At 43.6% G+C, this 20024-nt stretch overlaps 1 protein-coding gene across 2 annotated transcripts; it reads left to right on the forward strand.

Annotated features, from left to right (window-relative positions):
* The first annotated feature begins 443 nt into the window (after positions 1 to 443).
* On the forward strand, positions 444 to 18186 carry LOC120913938 (ficolin-2-like). Of its 2 annotated transcripts, XM_040324295.1 has the most exons (9): positions 445 to 619; positions 5009 to 5122; positions 5912 to 5956; positions 7327 to 7371; positions 8133 to 8171; positions 8430 to 8554; positions 11532 to 11661; positions 15288 to 15422; positions 17692 to 18186. In XM_040324295.1, exons 1-9 carry the CDS (start codon positions 553 to 555, stop codon positions 17940 to 17942), a joined length of 951 nt encoding a protein of 316 aa, XP_040180229.1. In that variant the 5' UTR covers positions 445 to 552; the 3' UTR covers positions 17943 to 18186. The 2 variants fall into 2 exon arrangements, with proteins under 2 accessions (XP_040180230.1, XP_040180229.1); XM_040324296.1 differs by lacking the exon at positions 5912 to 5956 and having other exon boundaries at positions 444 to 619.
* Positions 18187 to 20024: the final 1838 nt, after the last annotated feature.

The following is a 20024-nucleotide window of genomic DNA, read 5'->3' on the forward strand; positions in this document are numbered from 1 at the left end:
GATCGCAGTTTGCCGACCCACTGTACCACAGCATCAGTGTTGTGATAGGAAGCTGGTGGTAGAGGAAGAAAGCGGCTGCGTAGGAGAGCCCCATAAGCCGATGTATCCTCTACAGCGCCGGCTTTTGCCACAGGCGGAGTCTATGGCAAAGTTCGGCTAACCCGCAGGTTTTTTTCAGAATTTTTCAGTTTGCTTGCGCCCCCCAAAAACTTTTGAACACCAGTCGCCACTGGTTTTGCCATATCTCATATTGCTAATATGGATGCAAAGAGCACGGTAGTTATTTTTTGTTTTTTTTACATTAGTTATTTTTATTAGTTATTTTTAAAACACCTAAGCAATTTAAGATTACTCAACATTCAAATGACTCATACAGCTTAAAAGGGGAAGGAAATGCATAGAGGGAAAAAAAAAAAAAACAGAAAAAACTTCTGCTATTTTGTTAGAGGAGAGTATGAAACTTTACTGGGAAAATATTGTTATTCACAGAGGAGCAAGGAAAACATTGGATCCCCAATTTATGTATTTTTTTATTATTATTATACTAGAAAAATGTTGATTCCACTATTGGCCCTGGTTGATTTTGTAACACTGTGCGTTTCTACAGACACATGTCCAGGTAAGACACTTTAAAAGATTTTGATAAAATAATTACACTATAATAATAATTACCATAATAATTTGCTTTATTCAATAACTAGAGCCAATTTGTAAAGTGTATGTTACCCCAACATTTCATATTCCTGATATGTGCCTGTTGTACCATGTAAAAATGATCCTGTTCTCTTGATATTTCTTCCTCCGTGTGAAATACTTGGTGATCCTGCCAGTTCCCCTGCTTTGCTATTTCAAATAGATCACGTCAGGCCATAGAAGCACATTTATCCCGGTGTGGTCAGTTTTCTGGCTGTGCTGGGAGCTCACAAAAGTAGTGAAATTAAAACAATTAAGCTAATGCACAATCAAATCAATTAATGCGTAATAAGTTATTTACATAAATAAGGGTGCTGAAACCATAGATTGTGTTTTAAAGAAAAACCCAGGAACAATACACTCTAAATAAATAGTAGGCAGCACTCCACAAAACTAATTTTTTAATTTTCATATACCGGTATTTATGAAAAGAAGCATTATATAAAGACAAAACAGTAAATTGTAGTACATGTCTAGACTGGGGCAAACTTTCAGCTATAAGCATCATATACATTTTCACATCATTCCGGTGTAAAAAACACTGTTTGAAGTAAAATCCAGATATCAGGTTCCATTTTTTTTACTTGGAATCTATATGATTCTTATCTCCACCTGATCTTGGATGTCCGCATGGCAATTGAAGGTTTTAACTGGTATCTATCGATGTATATTGCACATGTATAGCCTGGATCTCCTCTCTGTTCTAATGAGAATGTATATGGAAGTTTGCCTAGATGTACTAAAATTTACTGTTTTGTCTTTATAGGGTGCTTCTTTTTCATAAATATATGAAATTTGAGTTAGCTTTGTGGAGTACTGCCTATTATTTTAGCCTGGCTGTCCTCCAATGGCCAAAACGTATACTGACACGTCCCTCAACACAGCACTTCAATAGGAAGATTAGTGTACTGCTCATTCTCTACCTCCTGCTGACATGCACCCCCCCCCCCCCCCCCCCCGAAATCTCCACCCACACCTCTATAAGTCCCTTTTGCCGCTGAGAACGGAGGTTATGTGATCACTTACAAAAAAAAAAAGTATTTATACGTTTTTTTTTTATATATACACAAACATTTTGCTTTACATTTCTATTTTAAATTGAATGGGTTGTTTTACAAGGTGAGGGTTTACATTTAAATATAATAATAATAATAATAATAATAATAATAATTTAAAGGGGTTGTAAAGGAATTTTTTTACCCTAAATAGCTTCCTTTACCTTAGTGCAGTCCTCCTTCACTTACCTCATCCTTCGATTTTGCATTAAAATGTCCTTATTTCTTCTGAGAAATCCTCACTTCCTGTTCTTCTGTCTGTAACTCAACACCGTAATGCAAGGCTTTCTTCCTGGTGTGGAGAAAGCCTCATGAGGGGGCCAGCAGGAGTGTCAGGACGCCCACTAACACACAGCTCCTTTCTCTATCTGCAAAGTAGAGAGTTTCCTGACTTGCCTGCTCGCCCCCTCCCCCCTCAAAAGGCTTTCTCCACACCAGGGAGAAAGCCTTGCTTTACCGTGTTGAGTTACAGACAGAAGAACCTGGAAGTGAGCATTTCTCACAAGAAATAAGGACATTTAAAAGCAAAATCGAAGGATAAGGTAAGTGAAGGAGGACTGCACTAAGGTAAAGGAAGCTATTTAGGGGAAAAAATGTTACCTTTACAACCCCTTAAAGTGCAACTTAATAAAGTGCTTCTAAAGGCTTAAAGGGGTTGTAAAGGTAAAACATTTTTTTCCCTAAATAGCTTCCTTTAGCTATTTAGGGAAAACAAATGTACCTCCTAGCCCCCCTAGGACTTAACTGAGCCCCATCACGATCCAGCGATGTGCCTGAAAGTCTCAGATCTCTGGGGACTATCCCTCCTCATTGGCTGAGACAGCAGTGGGAGCTAGTCAGTCACAGCCAGTGAGCCAATGAGAAGAGAGAGGGGGTGGGGCTGAGCCAAGGCTCTGTGTCTGAATGGACACACAGAGCACTGACGCGAAACATGTCAGTCACGGCTTCTCCTATACAACCATTAATGTCCACCTCTGCATCCTATTGCAGTCCTGTCTCAAAACCGACGTCCTGTCACCTCACACAGTGACGCTCGTGTTTGCCAATACCATCGCTGTCCGCTCCTCTGATTGGCTACAGCGGTCACGTGATTCTAGGAGGTCGGCGTCCGGACACCGCATCCTCCTCCTCCCGTGACGCTGCGTGTGTTCCACCCACTACCTGAACAGCTGACGCGGCCGCGTCACAACTTCAGCAGCGCTGTGCCTGGGCTTCCCCGCCGGTTTACATCGCGGTGGTGTCGGGGATTCCATCTCCACTGGCTTCCTGCAGTTGCATTGTTCCACCTGTACCTCCATTACGTTTTACCTCCCAATACACTACGGCGGTGTGGAGTGTTCCCCGCCGTACAGTGTCTCCGTCTGTTCCCTCTGGCTGGCTGTATCCATCTACAGTGGTGTATCCATCTACAGTATATCAGTCTGGGCACTGGAGTGTTTTCCGTTTGAGGTACTGTATGCAAACTTTCCCAACAGTGATTGCCAACTGTTCCGGTGTGTACCTTTGCTATCCATTCACAGCGTGACTATTACATTTGATCATTCCATCACAGGACTCTCATTGTGGACTGGTTGTTGTTTTTTTTTAAATATTTTTATATACATGATATTCAATTTTATCCATTTTTATATTTGTTTGTGCCAATACCTCTGTCTATTGCTATTTTTATATTTAGACTATAAAGTGTGATAACAATCTTACCTATTGTGCGCTGCTTCTTTGTTTTTATGTCTGTTTGCCCATTTTCCAAGTGGTTGGTAGCAGCACTGGGTTTTACATACTATTTTTCACAGATAGTACTGTGTGTTGCTATACTCTGTTGAGGCGCTATTAGGGGGATGTGCATGTTTTTTTCTGTCGCGGGAGCAAGCCTGCTCGGATGCCCTCACAGCAAGCTATTTGCTTGTAGGGCATTTGGAGAGTGGAGCCAGGAGCGCCGATGGTGGACCCAAGAAGAGGAGGATTGGGGCTGCTCTGTGCAAAAAGTATAGCATGTTTGTTATTTTTAACTTAACTGTAGTATCACTTTAAGTGCTATTTCTTAAAAAGCCATAAAACCATAAGGGATACTTTAGTTATGTCTTTAGACCTCTTGGTGTTCCTGCCCACTTTTTTTTTTTGCTAATGTATATGCTTTGCCTAATACATTCTCCACCATGATATTGAATAACTAAGAAATCAATCATGGATGATGGGAACTTCTTATAATGGCCACAGACCTGGAAACCTATTGCAGAGATCAATAGACTCCCTGGGATATAGAAAAAAAAAAAGATTTTTTTTAACGCTCAAGCATAGGTTAAAAGCTTTTTTTTGATGTTTGATTAATAATTTTATCTAAAAATATGGCAAAATATTGTTGTTAAAGCGGAGTTCCGGCCACAATTTCACTTTTTATATATAAATACCCCTGTAATACACAAGCTTAATGTATTCTAGTAAAGTTAGTCTGTAAACTAAGGCCTGTTTTGTTAGGTTGTTACAGCATTTAGACACTTTATAAAATAGAAATTGACTGGGGCCATCTTAAGTGTGGGCATCATGAAGCCAGACTGTATGACTTCCTGGATTTCAGCCTTGCAGATCTCGCACATGCTCAGTGCTGCACAAGCAGTGTCAGATCAGGTTTCAGCACCTGTGCTGTCCAAGTCACATGATTCTTTGAGACTGGGGAGTGTACAGACTCCTGGAAAGTTACACCCACTACATTCCCAGGAGTCTGTGCGGTGTAGGTTAGGAAGCATTAAGCACCTAGGTGCAGGAAGTGGGAAGATTAACCATTCTGCCTAGCAACAACACTTTGAAGGCATCTAAAAAAAAAAAAAAATTCATAAAGGACTAATGACATTTTTTTTAAAACTACTGATGTAATGTTATATTTATGGGTGGAACTCCACTTTAAATATAGTTGAATTTGACCAAATGACTGCTTTTATTTTGTTGAGTCAAGCAATAGTTTTGAGCGATGATTTATTTGTCAATTATATGATAGCTCAATGATTTATCATTACCTATATGGCTAATATAGGTGAATTATCACTCTTCAATTTAATGTGTCAGATAGGAGAATCATCACTCTGGCATTTAAAGTGTCATTGTTAGCGAAGCAAAAATGGAGATCTAAAGAATTATAGCCAAATCCTCCTTAAAAAAGTGATATACATGGCTATTATTTCAACAGTTATTCAGAAGTAGAAAAGCCACTATAGGGATTACTTAAATATGAAATTTAAGATTTGTTCTCTTTTTATTTGTCCTAGAGGTAAAAGTCATTGGAGTTGGAGACTCAGACAAGCTGACTATTATTAGAGGATGTCCTGGTATTCCTGGAACTCCAGGACAGAAGGGAGAAATGGGTGTCCCAGGTCAGATTGGTAAGTTGAATATTTATATTATGTCATTTATTTTCAATATTTGAAATGTTTAATCTATCATATGCAAAAAAGCATTTTAGTAATACACAGGGATATGTGTATAAACCAGCAACGTGAATCTGAATGTATTTTTCATTATGTTGTTTTTACATGTCTCATTTTTTCTTTAACTGGAGATAATGCTTTTTGCCTTTATCCTCTTTATGCCTGTTGAAACCGATGCTTTAAATGGGCCATGACACCTAGAGCTGGTAGTTGGGGTTCACGGTCTTGCCACACATGGCTGCTTGAGAGCCCCACTTACCAGCTCCTGAGTGTCAGTAGGTGAATGTGAGATGTTAGAGACAACTCCTCAATGTTATAAGGGTGCCAATGGAGCATGCCACAGAACAAGAAAATGGTGCATATACGCGTAACGCTACCATAAAGTGGTTAAGAACACTTTTTGAGATTCTGCCCAGCAACCAACAAAATGCCACGATATATTGGGAGAATAACATATGGTTAGAACTCAGATTTATAGCATATGTAAAGTACTGTGACTTTTCATGACTTTTCTGGTCTGCATTGTAATGCTGCATTTAGAGTAGAGAGTTGCTGCTATTATAGTAGGTTGGCTAAGGGTTCTACAATGGGCCTGGGGCAAATGTTACACCCATTGCTGCACCAATTTACCGAAAGTCAGCTATTCAATATCTAGGCTTTATGCAGTGCTTTTTTTATTGTCCTCCGAACACCTCTTCAAAAGATGTATCAAGCTGCAGTTTAACAACATTGCATTTATTTTAGGATCACAAGGAGCAACAGGGAAAGCTGGACCCCAGGGTCTGAAAGGTTAGTGATATGTTTGGAATTTGGTACCATAATACTGCATTTACTCATATCAGCCAAAAACCTTGTAACGGAATGGCCCGTGACACCCAGAGACCTTTGAAGGATGTGGGGTACTCCTGTGCCAGCGTCACTAATGACTCTTGGGTCTAGGGTCATCCTATGCCCCTTTTGGGCATAGGATGGCTGAGAAATTATAATTCATGTATTGCAGGAGATCTGGACATATTACAGGTGATTTCATTCTGACCCCCAACCGGTCAATAAGAGTGTCTCCTTCAATGCTAATACTGTTTTGTGTCTATTGTACTAATTAAGTCTGTAAAGGTCAGATGACTAACTTTGAGGTGTTAATTGGGTCTGGCTTCTGAAAGACCTTTCATTGTGGATGCTAATGACACTGTTTTGTGTGAAAAGTCTATTGATGATAGAGGTGTTGTGAGTTAGCAGTCTAAAGGTCAGACGTCTCTTTTTAGGTGTAATGGATTAGCATGTCAATTACGTCTACAAAGGAATGTGCAAATTTGTAGCAGTGGATAGATTATTGCGGAGTCGGGACGTCTGAGGGATGACTAATAATTAACTCAACTGAATGTCATTGTCTAAGAGAGTGTGTATTGAAGTGCCTTGTGGGTGGAGTTAATTCATTGTTCACTTGGTTTCTAAGACTGTATATAACAAGCTGAGTGTACCATTAAAAGTAGTCATTCATTTTGGAACCAGAAAGAACAGAGCTTGTGTCTCGTCTTAATTCTGGGAAATGGAATGAGTCGTGCCTGTCGGCTGGATTGTCGGATAAGCTGTTGTGGTTGGTGGAATGGAAATCGTAAATGGTGGTGACCGTTACAAACCTCATCCCCAAACACTGGGGAAATAAACCTTCACCCCACTGGGTTGAAAAAATATTCCAGTCTATGGAAATTATTTTTTACTGGGGAAAAATGTCTAATCTATCTGGGGAAATGTGGTATACGTTAAAAAATAGAGGAATATCATGATTATTATGTCAAACCAATATGAACAACAGGATAGGACAGACTGGTAAGTAATCAGCACATAGGTTTGGTTGTCAACTGTGCAGATTATCCCCCCTGTCCATTTCATTTTGGGTCTGTCCTCTTTTGTCTGGTATCCATCTGTTTAGATTAAGCACAGTACTTATATGTGTATTCACACATACAGGTGTATGAGTATGATACATCTATGTATGTTTGTAATGCAATTTTTTTTTAATCAAATTTAATTAAAAAAGATTTAAAATGTAAATAACCCACAATATTCTGGAATTTAAAGGACATTTTAAGTTTCCTTAACATAATTACTGTACCTAAAACATCTCTAGTAATTTGTTTCATTTTTAACTACTGCTGCAGGTGTAGCTGGTGACAAAGGAGGAAAAGGAGACAAAGGAGAAAAGGGTAAAAAAATCATCAAACAAAATATAGTTTATAGAGACATGTAAGCAAATCTAATGTCAATATGACTGAGTGAATTTTTCGTACATTGTAAGGAATGCCATGCACAATGCCACACTGCCGTTGATTGTTTACCTTAGTTAGTAAAGTGCATGTACATGGGCAGAAGATGAGCCAAAAGGGTTAAGCAAGGTGCAGAGTCGGAAAGCAAGCCAGAGGTCAAGAACTGGAGGGGTCAAGATCAGGTGTAGTCAGAAGGCAAAACTGGGTATAGCACAGGGACAAGCAGCAATGATTCTGCATGCAGAAGCTAGTAGAGAGGAAGCATTTGAAGATTTAAATAGTAGTGCACAGAATAGAGCAGGAGGGTGTCCAGAGTAGTTTGAGGGAATAAGGTCCAGGGGGCAGGTAGTAAGTTGAGCATCAGAGGAAAGTTTAGTAACCTCTTCTGTAGTGGCAAGGTATTGAGAAGAGTGAATGTGGTGGTAGACATGGTATGTTAATTGGCCAAGATATCTGGTCAATGGAAATCTCATCAAGAATTGCATCTATCCTGTTTTTGAAATGATTGGCAGTGAGCAGCGAATTAGTTAGTTGGTGGTGGCAGTAGATGGCAAGAAAAGGTATAAACAAGTTGACAAGGACTGGACAAAAAGGTGTTCATAAGAGTGGAGAAATAATAAATCTGTTTGGCTTTATACAAGTGACCTAGCTTAGGTGTGTACTTCTAAGTACTGACGACCTAATGTGTCTCTTTCCAAAAGGAGAAAAGGGGGATTCGGGAAGAACGGACAACATCATTGGTAAGTCAGATGTACTGTATGTATAAAAAAAAAAAAAACATTTGCACTCAAAAGTTGGGAAACTTCACATAACCTCAGACTCATGACAATTCAGACTCAGGTAAAGTAAAGCTAAATAAAATGATGAATACATTTTTTTTCGCAAGTAAGCTTTTACATTTATAAAAAAAATGTACTGTATATTTTGTTCAACTTATAGGAGATTTTAGTGATTGGGTTCAGATCTTTAACTGTCACTATAATTATATTTTTTTGTAGCAAGAGACTGCAAAGAGCTGCTATATCAAGGACAGGTCCTCAGTGACTGGTACACCATATACCCAGATGGCAACACTGGACTGAAGGTGCTGTGTGACATGCACACCGATGGAGGAGGCTGGCTTGTAAGTATCACAAAAGGTACATGAATTGGGCGCAAGCACCAAGTGTTGGTGCGGACATTAATAACTCTTCAAGAAGGACCCCTAGGACAAGAAAGGTGAACAGTAAGGCAACGGCAGGCCCAAATCTAAACCAGCAGCTCCTTCTGGGGTAGTAGGGGAAAGAGACCGCCGCTCCAGATGAGTGCACCTCGGTGGTGAGTATGGAATCAGAAAAATCCGGTGGGTGCAGGCAATGCACGAAGCATAAATGGAAGCAAAAAGATATGGACAGCCGCACTTCGATAAATGTAAAAAACAATAAAAGCCTTCAATCCAGCAAAAAAACACTGCACAAACAGAGAAACAGCAAACGGTGGGATAATATAGCTGACGCGTTTCACATCATTATACAATGCTTAGTCATAGCTATTTTGAAATGTTTACGTCGTTTGCTTAAGTCATTCGCGAATACGGCTGTATACGGCCCAGAGAGCTTTGAAACTCTTATGGAAACTGCATTGCTGAAAGTAGATAAAGAAATAAAAAAAAAATAAAAGGATAAAGAAATTGGGGTACCTAGCATTCGAAAAGAAGAATCACAAAGTATTAGAGGCATTAAAGCGGTGGTTCACCCTAAAATCCACTTTCTGTCACTAGATCCAGCATACTGCTGACATCTGCAGTATGCTGGATTTTTTTTTTGTACTTATCGTTTTATCCGTATGTCTGCTCCGGCTCCGAGCGGTGTATCCTTCCGGGTATAGGCGTTCCTAAGTAAAGCGCAGTTGATTGACGGGCTTGGATAGCGCGTCACACCTTCCGGAAATAGCCGACGTGACTCTCGGCAATTTACGGCGCCTGCGCAGTCAGCTCTACACGGCAGGCGCAGGCGCCGTATAGCGCCGTAAGCAGCCGAGAGTCACGTCGGCTATTTCCGGAAGGTGTGACGAGCTATCCAAGCCCGTCAATCAACTGCGCTTTACTTAGGAACGCCCATTCCCAGACGGATTCCCCGCTCGAGCCGGAGCAGACATACGGATAAAACGATAAGTACAAAAAAAAGAAAAAAAAATCCAGCATACTGCAGATGTCAGCAGTATGCTGGATCTAGTGACAGAAAGTGGATTTTAGGGTGAACCACCGCTTTAAGGTGCCAAATAATGCCAGAATAATATGAAGTACAAACAAATGAATGGGAACACTGGTTAGAATACTATTGTAATGTAATCCAATAAACGCCTGAAAGTAGGCTTCCCAGCACAAGTGCAACCCAATCCTTGGAGTAAGACTGTAGGTTTGTTCCAGGCCTGGGCAATGGTTCTCTTGGCTGATAGAAACAAGTAAGGGCGCGTACACACGATCGGTCAAAACCGATGAAAACGGACTGAAGGACCGTTTTCATCGGTCCAAACCGATCGTGTGTAGGCCCCATAGGTCAGTTATCCTTCGGTCAAAAAAATGAGAACTTGCTTAAAAATGTAACCGATGGATGGACGCCTAACCGATAGGTCAAAACCGATCGTTAGCATGCAAAAGCATCGGTTAAAAACCAGCGCATGCTCAGAATAAAGTCGACGCATGCTTGGAAGCATTGAACTTCGTTTTTTTCAGCACGTCGTTGCGTTCTGACACGATCGTTTTTTTAACCGATGGTGTGTAGGCACATCAGACCATCAGTCAGCTTCATCGGTTAACCGATGAGCGGCCTAAGATGTCAATTTCTGTTGGTGGGCATATAGGCCCGGGATGGTACAATGCAGTAAAACTTATTTAATGTAGCACTACTCCCACAAGGGCTGCTGGTAACTGTTTCCCCTATGGCTGCACAACCATTTTCCACCTGCATCCGGACACAATAAATCAATCCCTGTGCTTGTTTTTGTTGTTTTTTTTAGAGATAACAACTTGGATGGGGTAAAGGGATTATGGGATGCCAAACTTTACTAAAACAACAGATGGGAACAACTTCCTTCCTATGTAAAGCAGGAACAAAGATTGTCTCTGTACAGCCGCACTCTGAATAAATTGTAGCCTTTATTAAAAGAAGGATAGCACTACAAGTCACAGCAAAATAAAATAAAACATGACTGCTGACACGTATCGCACTGAAACTAGTGCTTAGTCATAGGTAAAAAATTGTCTGGGTTCCCACCTGGAGCAGCTACTCCCTTTTCCTTCCTATGTAGTCTTTAAAGCGGGAGATCACCCTAAAAAAAATGTTTAACCTTAGATTGATGCTCATTTTGTCAAGGGGAATCGGCTAGTTTTTTTTAAATCGAAGCTGTACTTACCATTTTAGAGAGCGATCTTCTCCGCCGCTTCCGGGTATGGTCTTCGGGACTGGGCGTTCCTTCTTGATTGACAGTCTTCTGACAGGCTTCCGACGGTCGCATCTATCCCGTCATGAGTAGCCGAAAGAAGCCGAACGTCGGTGCGGCTCTATACGGCGCCTGCGCACCGACGTTCGGCTACTTTGGGAAATCGTGACGCGATAGATGCGACCGTCGGAAGCCTGACGGAAGACTGTCAATCAAGAAGGAATGCCCAGTCCCGCAGCCCAAACCCGGAAGCGGCGGAGAAGATCGCTCTCTAAAACGGTAAGTACAGCTTCGATTTAAAAAAAACAAGCCGATTCCCCTAGACAAAATGAGCATCAATCTAAGGTTAAAAATGGTCATTTCCGGGTGAACCTCCACTTTAAGGATCTGGCAGTCTTTAAGGATCAGTGGCAAAACTGCATGCAGGAGTATATCTCCTCTGTAGAACTGCTTCCAGCTCCACTTCTTGAAGGTACCCCACTTAGGCCACCGACAGCCTCCTTAGCACTCCATCTTTCACCCGACTCCCCTGCTGGCATGGTTCCGCCACATTTAAGGGCTGACCTAGCCCAGGCTTCCTCAGGGCCCAAGTCGTGAAAGGCTGGTGAAGTAAATTGTATTGTTTGGTGGCTTTTCAGTCTTGACAAGAAAAATAACTAAGAATTCATTTTCTAATTCAGGTCTTTCAGAAACGTAAGGATGGCTCAGTAGATTTCGACCGCAAGTGGAATTCCTACAAGGCTGGGTTTGGAAGCCGTCTGAGTGAATTCTGGTTGGGCAATGACAATCTTAATGCGCTGACATCCACAGGTAATGGGGCCACCAGTGGATTTTCAGCTGAGGCACAGTGCCACGCCAAAGCTAGTAGCATCCAAAATGCTTGTGTAAGCCCTGTACATGAAGCTTAAAAGAAATTAGTCAAGTCAGCTTTGCTGCAATATTCACTTTCAGTATAGAAATTTCTCTGCATTACTTTTTTTCTGTCCTCAGTCAACTCACTTTCTCTGAGCCCAGGTCATCCTGGACAATTACCCAGCCTATGACTGGATAGTAAAGGTAGAAAACTCACAGTGGTGAGCTCATCTCTAGTAATCCTTTATATTACTGGCTGCTTCCTGTATATGGATTCATCGGGTAGTGTGCGGGTATTCCGTCACTTCCTCGAGGCCGCAATGTCTCCTGGGAGCTTTTGTCATTGTTCCCAGGAGACATTGCGGAGGTCTGCAGCGAGTTATCGCAGGATTTCGTAATTATGCATATGAGCGTATCATTTTTTATTTTTTTGGTAGGGGAGTGGATCTTGGGTGGGAGTTCCCACACTTTTTTCCCCAGGACTTGACCCCTGAGTATTTCATCCACTCAGGCTCAATAAACAGTCCAAGTGTGTCTTTTTGAAGTTTATTGTTAATTAACTGGTAACTTGGGAGGGCAGTGGGGTATAGCAGTGTTTTTCTCCACCTCAGTCCTCAAGTATCCCCAACGGGCCATGTTTTAGGAACTTCCCTTAGATAAAATAGCTCTTATCAATATCATGTCCTTAATATTGATTTAAAGCAGATGTGCAAAGCAAAGGAAAACCTGAAAACCTGGCCCGTTGGGGGTACTTTAGGATTGAGGTTGAGAACCACTGGAGTATAGGATACTCCAAAAGCTTGATGCACAAACTGCAGAGGACTCTTCCCTATCTCTATGAAGCAGCAATATAGTCATTCATTCCCAGCTGAGGAAAGGAAGATTTCTGGACACATGTAGCAGAATTAGGCTGGGTTCACACTACTACACTACTTTCATCCTACTTTGCTCTGCTACATTGGTCCTACATTTATCCTACATTGGTCCTACATCCATCCTACTTTCATGAACAGGATACTACTTTGGTCCGACTTCAATGATATTCAATGGGCCTGAAGTAGGATCAATGTAGGACCAAAAGTAGTACAGGGAGCATTTTCAAAGTCGGACCGACTTGTGTAGGACCAATGTAGGACACTACAAGACGCTCTCATAGGGAAACATTGAACACCGAGCAAAGTAGGATGAAAGTAGTGTAGTAGTGTGAACCCAGCCTTAGGCTGGGTTCACACTACTACACTACTTTCATCCTACTTTGCTCTGTGTTCAATGTTTCCCTATGAGAGCGTCTTGTAGCGTCCTACACAAGTCGGTCCGTTTTTGAAAATGCTCCCTGTACTACTTTTGGTCCTACATTGATCCTACTTCAGGCCCATTGAATATCATTGAAGTCGGACCAAAGTAGTATCCTGTTCATGAAAGTAGGATGGATGTAGGACCAATGTAGGATAAATGTAGGACCAATGTAGCAGAGCAAAGTAGGATGAAAGTAGTGTAGTAGTGTGAACCCAGCCATAGGCTGAAGTAGTCTTGATTATTGCAGATGGGGACCACAAGACACTGCAGCACAGGAGTTTGGCTCTGATCAGTCCAGAGATGAAACCCCCAGCAGAGTAGTCCAGCTTCCATTCCAAGAAGAGTGGCCCACGAACAAGCAATCCCCCTTCCCTTGAGCATGTGGATCCATCCCTACAGGAAGAAAAAGACAAGAACTCTCAGGGTTCCAGACTATTTAACAGTGAACCCCCTCAGGGATTGGCTAGGCCCTACTAAATATTCCTGACAGGGATTTGAATCCTCCCATCCTAATCTCTTGAAGCTTCTTCTAGTGACAGGAGAGGGGAGTAATCAAACTCCCAGCCTGTGAAACCCTGGACAGACTATACTGAACAATTACTGCTTCTGTGACTACAGCAGAAACCAAAACACCTAACAGCCTAGTAGCTAGGAGGGTGCTAAATCAGATTTACCCTTGGTTCGCTCCTATGCGTTTTTTAGTGTGTTTTGCAGAAACGCACTACAGTCCATTTAACATGGTCTCCTAATGATCTAGTTTTACATCTTGGCGTTTTTTGGAAAGGGCCAGCGACATTTTTCCTGCAGCAGATTGCGTTTTGCATGTAATAAACTTCAATGGACCCACGTCCATGCGTTTTTGAAGTGTTTTGCTCTTTTTTTTTTTACTAATAGGAAAGTACGACCGTTCTGTTCATGTATTGTGACGTTAATGCGACTTTACACTCTCTGGCACTCAAGTAGCATCAAAGTAGTGCAGGAGCCTCTATGTGTCCAAAGTCTCATTTTAAGATTAGGGTTAAGGGCTAGGGCTAAATGTTAGGGTTTAGGGCTAGGGTTAGGGTTAAGGGCTAGAGTTGTAATGAAATGTTAGGGTTAGGATTTAAGGGCTAGGGTTAAAGCTAGAGTTAGGGTTAGGGTTAATATTTTAGTTAGGGTTAGGCTTAGTGGTCTTTTCAGATTCAACCCAAGACAGGATTACCTAGTTTCTAGCAGGGGCGGACTGACCATAGGGCAGTTTGTGCACGGACCGAGGGCCCGTGACCATTAGGGGGCCCCATGATCGCGTCCCCTTCGATCTACCCGTCAATCACAACTAGCTGACGGGTAGATCGGGTCCCGAAGCGCTGCGCTTCCTGTTAGGGCTGCAGTGTAAACAGACCTCTTGCGATGCGCTACTCCGGCCGGCTCCTCCCCCCCCTTCCGTCCACCCAGGTGCTTCTATTTGCCATCACCTCGGACGGACGAGAAGAGAGGAGGGGCCGGCCGGAGGTGCGCATCATGAGAGGTATGTTTACAGCCGCTTCCCGCGCTACTCTGCATCTAGGGCTGCTGCTGCTCTGCTGTCTGTCCTGTGTCCCTATACAGTAACCCTGCCAGTGCCTAGCATTCTGAACACTGCTCCATGCCCAGTATGCCCTAGAGTCTGCCCATACCCTGCACTCTCCCTGCCCATACCCTGCACTCTCTCTGCCCCCATACCCTGCACTCTCTCTGCCCCCATAACCTGCACTCTCTCTGCCCCCATACCCTGCACTCTCTCTGACCCCATACCCTGCACTCTGTCTGCCCCATACCCTGCTGTGTACCCTGTGCCCTGCTCTGTGACCCCATGCCCTGATGTCTGCCCCATGCCCTGCTCTTTGCCCCCATGCCATGCTGTCTACCCTATGCCCTGCTCTGTGCCCCATGCCCAGCTATCTGCCCCCATGCCCCTAGGCCCTGCTCCATGCCCCTAGGCCCTGCTGTGTGCCCCCATGATATGTGTGGGTGTAGCTTGAGTGTGGGCAAGGATACAGAGGGCCCCATGATTTCCTGTTGCCCGGGGGCCCCATGAGTTGTCAGTCCGCCCCTGGTTTCTAGTTTCTCCTGCCAAATGCCCCCTCCATTTCTTGTGCAGCTTCATGTTTCATGTGAGGTCAGTTTTAAGGATGAATAATCCCAAGCTAACATTTTATACACTACATTCCAGTAAATAAAGGTAACCCAGTAAAACAATACAATATGTAAATAGAGATGCTCCCCTATAATGGCTTTAGCCAAATCTATCATTTTTTTTTTTTTAACAGGTACCTGGGAACTTCGCCTTGATTTTCAAGACTTTGACAGCAAATGGTATTTTGCTAAGTACGCCTCCTTCAGCATTCTTGGAGAGTCTGAAAAATTCAGATTATCTTTGGGAAGCTTTACAGAAGGAGATGCAGGTAAAAGACACATCACCAACGTGACAGACTGACTAACCTAATTGTGATTACCTATATGCTGCACTTTCATGACAGACACATTAACTTGGCAAGGGCCATAGAAAAAAAATTGCAACAAGTTCTCCATCTATTGCCTACTTGAGAAAGCAGCAGTTGTGCTTTCCGTCTTATCAGACATAAGTGTCACTGCTGACCTCTTTTTAAAAAATAAAATAAAAAATAGAACATGTTTTAATTTTTTCCTATGGATAAAAAAATTATAGGAAATTCCGATCATCTGTGTGGAACTCCATCGGAGAAAAATCCACGCATGCTCAGAATCAAGTTGACACATGCTCGGAAGCATTGAACTTAGTCTGATAGTGTGTATGCAAGACTGATGAAAGTCAGCTTCATCGGATTTCTGATGAAAAAATCCAAAGGATTTTATTCCATCAGAAATCCGATCGTGTGTACGCGGCACAAGGGGTCTATTTATAAACCAATTGTTGCACCAATGTCAGAAGCATATTTACAAGATGATCAAAATGTGTCTGTATTCTTTCTAATAGATGAATTCCTGTATTGTCAGCATCCCCTAATGGATAAAATGAAGTATAGTTTTCAGAAATATATCAATGAGAAAATATACTACATTGTGGCCACTAGATGGTGCGAACGACACAGAAAATACAGAGGGCCAGATTCAGATAGGAGATACGACGGCGTATCTCCTGATACGCCGTCGTATCTCTAAGGCCGGCCTGTCGTATCTATGCGACTGATTCATAGAATCAGTTACGCATAGATATCCCTAAGATCCGACAGGTGTAACTGTGTTACACTGTCGGATCTTAGGCTGCAATCTCACGCTGGCCGCTAGGTGGCGCTTCCGTTTGTATACGCGAGGAATATGCAAATGAGGAGTTACGCCGAATCAGAAACGAACGACCGCCCGGCGCTTTTTATTTACGCCGTTTGCGTTCGGCTTTTTCCGGCATATAGTTACCCCTGCTATATGAGGGGTATGTGCGGTGTATCCTATGTTAAGTATGGCCGTCGTTCCCGCGCAGAGTTTTGATTTTTTTACGTTGTTTGCGTAAGTCGTTCGCGAATACGGCCGGACGTAATTTACGTTAACGTCGAAACCAATGACGTCCTAGCGACGTCGTTTAGAGCAATGCACGCTGGAAAATTTTACGGACTGCGCATGCGAAATTCGTTCGGCGCGGGGACGCACCTGATTTAAATTTTACACGCCCCCTACCCGCGGAATTTGAATTCCGTCGGGGGATTTACGATACGCCGCCGCAAGTTTACAGGCAAGTGCTTTCTGAATAAAGCACTTGCCTCAAAAACTTTCGGCGGCGTAACGTAAATCAGATAGGTTACGCGGATCTAAAGAATCTGAATCCGGCCCTGTAAATTTAACTAAACTCACTAGCCTTCCTGCTCTATCTATCTATCTATCAGAAAAGACACTGTGGGCCGGATTCAGAAAAGAGATACGCCGGCGTATCTCCTGATATGCGGTCGTATCTCCTGATACGCTGTCGTATCTCTGAGTCCGGCCGTCGTATCTATGCGCCTGATTCATAGAATCAAGTTACGCATAGATATCCCTAAGATCCGACAGGTGTAAGTGACTTACACCGTCGGATCTTAGGCTGCAATCTCACGCTGGCCGCTAGGTGGCGCTTCTGTTTGTATACGCGAGGAATATGCAAATGAGGAGTTACGCCGATTCAGAAACGAATGACCGCCCGGCACATTTTTTTTACGTCGTTTGCGTTCGGCTTTTTCCGGCGGAAAGTTACCCCTGCTATATGAGGGGTATGCGCGGCGTATCCTATCTTAAGTATGGCCGTCGTTCCCGCGCCGAGCTTTGAATTTTTTACGTCGTTTGCGTAAGTCGTTCGCGAATACGGATGGATGTAATTTACGTTCACGTCGAAACCATACGCAGTTCGTTTGGCGCGGGGACGCGCCTGATTTAAATTTTACACGCCCCCTACCCGCGGAATTTGAATTCCGCTGGGGGATTTACGATACCCCGCCGCATGTTTACAGGCAAGTGCTTTCTGAATAAAGCACTTAAAAAAAAAAAAAAACTGGCAAGGAAAATACTCAACAATGGTGGATTGTGAATCCTTTTATGGCCTTTTTCCTTTAACTCAGAACTGCCTTTTTAATTATCATTTAAAAATGAACATGATGGCAATTACAACATGAAAAGTCACAGTTTGGAGAAGAAACACTTAACCCCTTTTTTTAAAATAAATTTGCACAGGAGACTCCTTTACCTACCACAACAGTCAAAATTTTTCCACAATCGATCAGGACAATGACCAGAATGCGGGAAATTGTGCACAGATCTGCAAAGGCGGCTGGTGGTTTAATAGTTGTTATAATGCCAACCTGAATGGGCTCTATCTTCTGGGGGAATTCCAGTCCTCCCATGGAATCGTGTGGAAGACGGGGAAAGGATTTAAATACTCCTACAAGTATATGGAAATGAAGATCAGACCCCACGCAGCATAATACCCCGAAGATTTCATAGCCAGACCCAAAGAGAAATACCCACATCCACTAATCTTGAGTGACTACTCTTTATGCTTAAAATCTGCTTTCTAATTGGTTGGTAAATTTGTTAGCACTCCCTATTAATATTTGCTTCTTATCAATAAAAAGGACTGGTGTGGCCAAAAATAATATTTTATTTAAAGGAGGGGAACTAAAACTCCTATTGGCTTCTTACATTTTAGAAAAATCCATCAGTAAGCTATCCACTGCAGTATTTCTTGACTATGGATTACTACTTCTGTTGTAGACATTGGGGTGGATTCAGGTGGGGGCGCGCAAAACTGCGGCGGCGTAATGTATGACATTTACGTTACGTGGCCGCAAGTTTTACAGGCAAGTGCTTGATTCACAAAGCACTTGCCTGTAAAGTTGCGGCGGCGTAGCGTAAAAGGGGCCGGCGTAAGCGCGCGTAATTCAAATGATCCCGTAGGGGGCGTGGATCATTTAAATTAGGCACGTTCCCGCGCCGAACGTACTGCGCATGCGCCGTCCCTAAAATTTCCCCACGTGCATTGCGGTAAATGACGTCGCAAGGACGTCATTGGTTTCGACGTGAACGTAAATGGCGTCTAGCGCCATTCACGGACGACTTACGCAAACGACGTAAAATTTTGAAATCGTGACGCGGGAACGGCGTCCATACTTAACATTGGCTGCGCCTCCTAATAGCAGGAGCACCCTTACGGCGAAAACGACGTACGCAAACGACGTAAAAAACGACCGCCGGCCGCACGTACGTTTGGGAATCGGCGTAAGTATGCAATTTGCATACTCTACGCTGACAACTACGGGAGTGCCACCTAGCGGCCAGCGTCAGAATGCACCCTAAGATACGACGGCGTAAGAGACTTATGCCAGTCGTATCTTAGGCTACAGTCGGCGTATCTAGCTTTCTGAATACAGAAAGTAGATACGCCGGTGCTACTTAGCAATTACGCGGCGTATCTATGGATACGCCGGTGTAATTGCTCTCTGAATCCACCCCACTGGGGGTTATTTAAGAAAGGAAAATCCACTTTGCACTACAAGTGCACGGCAAGTACACTTGCAAGTGCACTTGTAAGTGCAGTCGCTGTAGATCTGAGGGGAAGCTCTGAAATTAGGGGAAGCTCTACAATCATGTACAAGCAAAAATGCTGTTTTTTATTTTCCTTGCATGTCCCCCTCAGATCTACAGCGACTGCACTTTCAACTGCACTTGTAGTGCAAAGTGGATTTTCCTTTCGTACAGGGCCGGCGCTAGCGCAAGGCAACATGGGCACTTGCCTTACGGCACCGCCAGGGGAACAGGGCGGAAAACTGAGCAGGTCACCAGGACAGTCGCCCGCCCGATTGTAGCGTTTGTGTGTCTGTGGGCTCAGGGCTGCCGCTGCGAGCGGTAAGAGCAGGCACATTACCAGACAAGTGACTGCCTGCCGGGACACGCCTTCTCCTCTCCTGATTGGCGGAGCGCGTCCTCTCCCCTTCTCTTCCCTGGCCAGCAGCCGCCTCTGATTGGCTGAGAGTGTTTGAGTGTTTTCTGCTCGCGGCACTGAGCTTCTTCTGGTTCTCCGCTCCACCTGTTGGTGTCGGAAAGGAGCTGCGGATGGTGCCAGGCTCTACCAGGGATTTACAGGCGATGTGTGCGGGGATAGAGGGCGAGGAAGGTGGGGACTGGGGGCTAAGGAGTGCCGGGGGTCACCTGTGTCAGGGTGGGAGGGGACGGCTTTAAGGCCCCGTACACACGACCGAACATGTCCGCTGAAACTGGTCCGACCGTGTGTAGGGCCTAGCGGACATTTTTTTGGCCTAGCGGACAGGTTTCCAGAGGACAAAAGTTTCTTAGCATGCTAAGAAACTTGTCTGCTGGAAACATGTCCGTCAGACATGTCCGATGGTTAGTACGACTCATCGGACATGTCCGCTGGTTATGACGTATAACCAGCGGCCCGAAATCCCGCGCATGCGTCGAATGATTCGACGCATGCGTGGAAGCATTGAACTTCCGTGTCAGAGAACGTCGGTGTCTTCTACGTCACCGCGTTCTCTGTCCGCAGGGAT

This window comes from Rana temporaria, chromosome 9 (assembly GCF_905171775.1).
Source record: "Rana temporaria chromosome 9, aRanTem1.1, whole genome shotgun sequence".
Taxonomy (NCBI): Eukaryota; Metazoa; Chordata; class Amphibia; order Anura; family Ranidae; genus Rana; species Rana temporaria.